The sequence below is a fragment of the Triticum aestivum genome, chromosome 7D, assembly GCF_018294505.1.
Source record: "Triticum aestivum cultivar Chinese Spring chromosome 7D, IWGSC CS RefSeq v2.1, whole genome shotgun sequence".
In the NCBI taxonomy this organism is placed as follows: Eukaryota; Viridiplantae; Streptophyta; class Magnoliopsida; order Poales; family Poaceae; genus Triticum; species Triticum aestivum.
The window spans coordinates 370,527,156-370,535,273 of NC_057814.1; the positions used below are offsets into that span (position 1 = coordinate 370,527,156).

The following is an 8,118-nucleotide window of genomic DNA, read 5'->3' on the forward strand; positions in this document are numbered from 1 at the left end:
GAAGAGGCGAGTGAAGAGTGGTATGGGAGGAAGAATATATGCATGCATTTACCCCCAAAGCAGCGGAAAGGATGTGCACATCCCCCGCCATGATTTTGTGCATAAAAACTGAAGAACGATTGCGTCCTTCAATCTTAACGGGTTAGTTTCGCTAAGAAAACAATCATGATGTGGACCTGCATCCCCGTGTCGACTGGTTCCCCTCCTCTCTCTCTCTCCCTCCATCCCAGACCGATCGACCCATCCCCTCATCTCTTGTAGCGGCATTCGTGTCGGCCTCCCGTGTGTAGACGGATCCCCTTCCCCTTTCTCCAGGCAGAGACATGCCCCCTTGTTGTTTCTCTCGAAGTGAACGATCCTGTTCATCCTTTCTCGCGTATCATAGGGAGGATAATTGGGCAGAGAGAATAGGCCCACGTAACCAGAGGGCTGTCATTCCTGTGGAGTAATTTAGCCCAGAAAAAGACGTGTGGTGGTGGACGCACAGAGAGCAGTTTTAACGGCTGAGATCTTCTAAATCACGCGAATGGATGGCCAGAAATGCTCGGTTAAGTTTTAATGTCCTATAAAATAGATATATTGTTTCCCGTATGTGCAACTAGGGTTCTCGAGCTAGGGTTGTAACCAAATTCCCCAACTGAGCGAGGGCGCTCCATCATCGGGATCTGACAGAGTGGCCATGGACTACACCAACGCCATCCATATCATCCCGGACGCCGCCGGTCCCGAAAGCTGGGCCAACTCTGCGGCGCCTCCTGGCGGGGACTCCGGGATTTGGGCCACCGAGGACGACTACAGCCAGTGGAACGGCGAGCAGGGGCTTAGCGGGGGTGGCTATGGCGGTGACAGGAACTCGTCGCAGCCGCATTCAAGGGCCGGCAGCGAGCAGCCGCCGCCGGGCAAGAAGCCCCGGGGCAGTGGGCCGTCGGGCGGCGGCGACGCGGGGAGCACGAGCAAGTCGCGCGCGATTGGGAAGATGTTCTTCAAGACGAAGCTCTGCTGCAAGTTCCGGGCAGGGACGTGCCCGTATGTGACAAACTGCAACTTCGCTCATGGGATGGAGGAGCTGCGCAAGCCGCCCCCCAACTGGCAGGAGATCGTGGCAGCACACGAGGAGGCGACGGAACAGAGAGAGGAGCACCAGATCCCGATCATGACTTCGTCCAACGTGGTGCCTGGTGACAGCGTGTCTGGCAGGGCGTACAAGGGGCGGCACTGCAAGAAGTTCTACACTGAGGAGGGATGCCCCTATGGCGACGCATGCACTTTCTTGCATGATGAGCAGTCCAAGGCGCGTGAGAGCGTCGCGATTAGCCTATCGCCGTCGGTTGGCGGGGGCAGCTACAACTCTGCTGCTGCTGCCGCCGCCTCTCCAAATGGACCGACAATTCTGAAGCCGTCGAATTGGAAGACGAGGATTTGTAACAAGTGGGAGATGACTGGCTACTGCCCCTTCGGTAGCAAGTGCCACTTTGCTCATGGAGCTGCTGGTGAGCGCCTCTTTTTCTTTTGATAATCGGCTTTAATCCCCAAATTTTGCAGACAGCCTATTCAATTGTTATTACCATACGGTTGCATATATTTTTTCCTTGTCTCTGCATGAAATTTCTTCACATTTCATATAAACAATGAGGCCATAAAGTTACTCATGTCCATTTGATGGAGGATAGGCTTGGTGCAGTGGTGAAGTACTCCCCCATTGTGCCAAGAGGTCCTGGGTCCGATGCAGCCTCTCTGCATTGTACTGTGCAGGGGTAAGGCGTGCCTCGTATAATCGTTCCCCAAACCTTCCAGCACTGGGTCTGTCCTTACTCACGTCCATTTATTCCATGAGACTGTAACCCACATTATAGTTGAAATAGAACCTGCAATACAGTTTTCTAGTCAATTCTGATGCTTGCTTTTGCGTACATTCAGATAAGTGATGCTTCTTTATAATTGACCACAATGCATCATATGTCGTATTTTAAACCTATCCTGACACTTTTGCGTACACTCAGATAATTATTTCTTCTTTATAATTGACGACAATACATCATAGGCCTGATTTCAACTGTGTTCAGCAGCTTACCTGAAACTCTATGATTGAAAGTATGTACTTTCCAACACAGCTACTGGACTACTAGAACAAATCAGGCCAGGTTTATGAGTTCTCTATGGGTCTCTAAGATTATTCAGAACCGACATCTTGGTACTCACGAGCGTGACATAACATTCACAAAAATTTGCATGCTCAGCCCTTGGTCCATATCAAGTTTAATTAGTTTCCAACCTATGTGATGCTTAGCAGTCTAGCTGTGCACAATAATAGTTGGGATCCAGTCCACTGGTAAATAGGTGAATGATCCAACTGGGTTCATCCTTACAATTGCTCTCAATTGTGTCACTTGCTTTATACAGAAGTTGGTTACAGGTAGTAGCATCGCCAGCATATAGGAAAAATTCCCTGATATCTTGAACCTTGCTCTGGAATTGGCTTATGAAGTCTTAGAGTAATGTACATAATATTTTCAGTGGTGTTAACATACATGTTTGTAAGTAACAACAATTTGTGTTATGAAACTACTTGCTTTGTAATTCTAGGATTAGAAACCCATGGATCAAGGAAGATATCAGAAATAAAACAGATTCGACATGACTAGATATTGTTTTCTTTATGAAGCTAGCTCCTAGTAAAATCTGATCATCAAACTCACTGATTACTGATTTGCTTATATGGGTTAGGAAAATGACCGCGTATTATTGTGATATATTTTATGGTTTCCATGTTGGGTGTGGATCTTCTAAGTTCTGGGTTCAGAATAAGTCATTCTAGGTGTAGTCGGATTTGGTATTGGTCTATTGGGTTTTACATAATTGCCATATGGGCTGATGCCACACTTGCCCTGATGCTAGTTGTTTTTGTCTGTGTTGCCTTATTATTACCTGTAGACAATTGGTATCTCCATTGCAGGTCTTATCTTGCACAATTTTTTCTATTTTATGCCCATGACCAGCATGAGCATTTGCAAGATAAATGAAATTATGTAGTACTGGCACCACATATGCCATTTTTCTGTCGCACGCATGCCTGGTGCATGATTCATGCTTAATGGCTTGAATTTTCTTAGATGGTTACAAATAGACACCTAATTACTTTGTGCTGCTATGTACATGTCTATTTCTTATGAGTTCATACTTCTTTTGGAATCATCAGATAAACCGCTGTTTACTGAAGCCCTGTTTGGTGTGGAGCCTTAGGCTATGTTTGGTAGTAAAGCATTGCAAAAACTACAGTAAAAATGCAAAAAGGAGTACAATAATTTATCCTATAGGTATAAGAAATACTGTGGTCTTGACATAACAGAGTATTTTAGAGTATTCACAATCCTGAGAACCTGTTCTGTGCTGCGATGTTGTAAAAGCTGGCTAGCCGTTAGCTAGCAAACACGCACGGTTTTCTAGCGGAGCTAGCCGTTGCATTAAGCAACTGATCAGCCTAAGAGCGGCCCTGCACATGGCAACTTGTTGAGAATAGTGGGGAGGAGGATAATAACGTGTGACGCCGTTCTTTTCGGCTGCTCAGTTCTTAAAAAAGAGGTCTGGGGTTCTTTTTATATAATACAGAGAAAAAAAACGATGGTTTGGCAAATACTGTAGTATCAAAACAAGGCAACCAACCAACCCATTGTAAATATAACTGGTAATCTAAAAAACTGTAGTATTCTCATAAGCTTAGAAAATACTTTGCTACCAAACAGGGCCTTAATGTACATAATTTACCTGATCTAGTTTACATTACTGACATATATTTTGGTTGTAATTGCAGAACTCCACAAGTACGGTGGGGGACTTGTCGACATTGACGGGAGGGACATTGCATCAACTCCGGATTCGAAGCAGGCTGCGGCATCTTCGAAACTTCCTGTGGAGACTGCTGCTGCATCCACTGCGGTGCCCCCTCATGCAGACGTGTACCATTTAGGCAGCCAGTCACAGCGTTCCGCCTTGGCCAGCCAAAGGTCCGGGCAGCTACAGAGGCCAATCCAGAAATGGAAAGGCCCTGACAAGATCAGCAGGATCTATGGTGATTGGATAGACGAAACTGACTAGGAAGAGGAGCGCCGTGTCTGTCTCCTTTACCCAGTTTAGTTCTAGTTGGCACTGCTGGAAGAGTCTGCGTGTTGTAAGACTAAAACATTATGCTGCCGCAACTTGTATTGTGTCTGTTGTATGCGTGATTGCAGTGAACTCGCCGCTGGGAGAGCTGTATGGATGGTAGTGTTCTGGTCTTCTGGATATCTGAAAGTCTGAAGTTCATGTTTCGTTTCTTTTATTTTTGAGCAGAGTCGGGAAGGAAGGAGCCTACTCATTGGATGGCAGTTTTTCTGTTTTTCGATTTCGTCTAAGTCGTTTCTTTTTGCCCAGTCCAGTCTTGACACTAGCGTTTTTCACTCCGGGCTCAGCCTGCAAAAAAAGATGACTCTTTTAATTGTTGATTCAGGCCGAGTTCCGGCTCCCTTCTTAGACCTTCAAAACAATTATTTTGCGCCAGCGTGTCCCTAACGCGTCGGCTTTAAAACCGTTACCGTCCCCAAGCCCATCGGCCCTCCAGGATTTTGTCCCAAGCTCCGCCACTGGTCCCAAGCACAGTAACAAATAATCAACCGCCCAGCCCTCCCCTTCCCCTCCCTACTACACAAAATTCAAAAAGAAAAAACACACACACACACACACACACACACATTGCATTACTGAAAAATGCTAGCCATCTGAAGAAAATGGTAAGAGAGAATGAGCACTGAAATGGACATACAAAAACTCAGATAACTGCCAACCTAAAAGCTGAAACCATTATAACACATATGCGGTGGGTATGTTCTTGTGGTGTCAAGCCACATGTGCAAAAACAAAAGCAAACGCACGGATTTCTTAAGTGTACAAATAGCGGAGGAGGAGGGAAGGGAGTTTGAAATGTATGGTCTGGCGACTTGCTTTAGAGCATCTCCAGCCTCGCCCCTAACAGGCCCCAAAGGTCCCTTCTTAGCGTCGGTGCTAAAAAGGGGTCCAGACTCGTCCTCAGAAGCCCATTTTTCGCCGGTTAGGCCTGAAATTGGCGCCGGTGGACCCAGGCTGAACTCGGCGCGCTGGGGACGCCGGGGGAAGTGTTTTTGGCGCGAAAGCCTGGCGGGCCCGCCGAGTCAGTGACCAGCCGCATCTCGTCTTCTTCATCGTCTCGTTTTCCCACGGGGAATCAATGCCAAGGCTGCCGCCGGTCAGCCTTCCATTGATTCCTCACGGACGACGCAGTGATGGCACGGCGACGCGCCGTCCCCCTCCTGCCACGCGTACACACACGCCTGGCAACCCCCCGGTGGCTATAAAAAGACCCCCCTCCCTCGCCGGTGGACGCACTCTCCTTCGGCCCGCAGTCCCTCTCTCGTCGCCGGTGCCCCATCCCGTTTCTCTCTCTCGCCTCCAGCCACCGCGTCTACATCCGCCGATGATGGGAGAGCGTTTCCCCGGCAACAGTGCAGCGACCAACGGCTTCGGCCGCCGCACCCTGCACGAGTGGGAGGCGTCCCTCCTCCACGAGGCGAACTACCCAACACCGCCTGACATGCGCGTGCCGGGGCGGTGGAGGCTCAGCGCGGGAGGCATCCTCGTCCCCCCGCAGCCAGACGTCGACCGCTTCCACGGCGAGATCGCACGCATCCTGGCCTCCCTGCAGGAGGAGGTGCGCGACCGCCCGGAGTACGCCGCCAACAACCACGCCAGCTGGGCGGTGTACTTCCAGCGCCGCCACGAGGAGCAGATCGCCTCCTCCAACAACGCGCCGGTGATGGGGCGCCACAACGCCGACGACCGCCACCTGTGGTGGGGCGTCCCCGGGCGGACGCTGCACTACGTCCTCGAGCACCTCGAGGACGGTACCCAGCCGCCGCTCCAGTACCCGGCGGCCCCGGCGCCTGTCCCCCGCCGGAGCGGCGGCATATGGCTGCCGAGGCGCATGGCGGGTGGGTCGTCGTCCTCCTCCTCCTCCCGCTCCTCCGGCACGCTGACGCTCGTCAGCATCAAGGCCGAGCCCGTGGAGACGCCGCTCGGGCGGCGCACCCGCAGTGGCACCCTCGTCATGAACTAGGGCGGCCGTGGCTCCTCCTCCTCCCGCCTCGTCAAGCCGACTACGGAGCCGGGGCTCGTCGCTGTGAAGAGCGAGTCCGACGACATGGCTGCCGCTGACGAGGCCGCCCTCAAGTGGGCGCGCGAGGATTACGTCCCGCTGGAGACGGAGCGCCAGCGCCGCGCCCTCGAAGAGATTGCTGCTCGGCGCCGCAGCCGCGATGAGGACGGCGTCATCGTCCTCGAGGATAGTGATGATGACGCACCATCACCGCCGCCAACCAAACCCGTTCGCCAAGGCGACCTAGGGCAGGGGTGCAGCAAGGACGGCGGCGGCGTGAAGGAGGAGAACGACGACGGCGACTACAACGCCTTCGGCGCGCTCTTCGGCCTGTAGGAGGGGCGGCGGACGGCGGCGCTGTAGTTTTAGTTATCTTTTTAAGTTTTAAAATTATGTTTTTAAGTTTTTATGTACAAACATCAATGAAATCGCCTAATTTGGCCGAAAATGTGTCGTGTTTGGTTAAATTTTGGCCGAATTTATTTTTCAAAAACGGTGTTTAGGATGAGCTTGGAGCGGCGGATGGGAAACCGACCGCCCCACGGCAATATTTTCGCAAGCGCGCCCCTAGGCGGTGCTATTTCAACCCCCGGGTGGGCCGAATTGCTGGAGATGCTCTTATCCCCTCCACCTACCACTCCCGTGATCCTCGTCGGCGTCCTGCCCGCAGCTAGCCCCCCAACCACCGAACACCAGTCCTCTTACCAGTGCGCCGCACCCTACAGGCCTCGCTGTGCGGGAGAGAGATGGAGCACGAGGGGAGAAGGGGGATCTGCACGGAGGAAGCCATGGCAGAGAGATGCATCGAGCGTGCATGGCGCGGACGATGCGAAGGCCAGTTCACCGCGACTCGATCCAGAAACTCGTCACCAGGACTTGTGTGGAGGTGACAGAGGAGGTGGATCGGATGGTGCCTAGGGAATCAATTTCACTAGAAGAGATAGTCGCTTGGGCACGGACGGAGGCGAGCTTGATGTCTCCAGCGCAGAGGGCGAAATGGCGCACGTTCTGGTCCCTGCAGCTGCCGCTCCCTAACCCATGGTGAGCACAAGCGCGCGACGGAGAGCAGGATCCGCCAAGGAGACTCAGATTTTGATTCTCCTCCCCGACGCGTAGCAGAGCGATTTTGCTTGCCGATGAGGGCGATGGTTGGATTCCAGATAGGCAGGCTCCAGACTAGTGCGCTGCGTGCCGCTCACCCGCCAGTGAGAAATCCGATCACCATCGTGCGGTAGATACTCTGTTTTTCTAATGATGGGCAGCAGCGGGGCCCAGTGGTCGGTGTCTACGCTACTACAGAAATGTTTTAAGATGACACATGTATAGGAGACCATTCGACCTGTGGGATGCATTAATCGCAAGTGATATTGTAATAAAATCGTCACCAACAAAATGAACTGTGTGGATGGCTGATCCATCAAGCATTATTCAGATAAGAATTGCGTGTGCGATACGAGGCATACAATTGATCCATAGGAATTGTTTGCGATGAGCAAAAAAACAATAACGGTTACCCCGATCAAGATGTGTGCGATATACGACATACAGGTCACTCGGATGAACTGTTTTCGATGAGCCAAAAAAACAGAAGCGGCTACCCAGATCAAGATGTGTGCGATATACGGCATACATGTCACTCGGATGAACTTCTTGCGATGAGCCAAAATAACACAAACAATTCGCCACAACAAGATGTGTGTATAATCGGGAAATATGTCAGTAATCAAAATTATATGGAAAGACTGGTAATAAAACAGACAATTCATGTTAATAAGTTGTGTGTATTATGGGCAAATGCGTGCTAATGAATAATTTTTTGTGATTCTTGAAATCATTACCAACGCGTTCTTTAGCTTAATCGTTTGGGATGTGATTTGCTCAGTCACAACATCTATGCTTTGTGGACAGAACAACAACATATATTCTTTAGTGTGAATTGTGTGCTCTATTGGGCACAC

At 50.9% G+C, this 8,118-nt stretch overlaps 1 protein-coding gene across 1 annotated transcript; it reads left to right on the forward strand.

Annotated features, from left to right (window-relative positions):
* The first annotated feature begins 586 nt into the window (after positions 1–586).
* On the forward strand, positions 587–4,315 carry LOC123165620 (zinc finger CCCH domain-containing protein 56). The gene is made up of 2 exons (XM_044583312.1): positions 587–1,490; positions 3,809–4,315. Exons 1-2 carry the CDS (start codon positions 680–682, stop codon positions 4,090–4,092), a joined length of 1,095 nt encoding a protein of 364 aa, XP_044439247.1. The 5' UTR covers positions 587–679; the 3' UTR covers positions 4,093–4,315.
* The last annotated feature ends 3,803 nt before the right edge of the window (positions 4,316–8,118 follow it).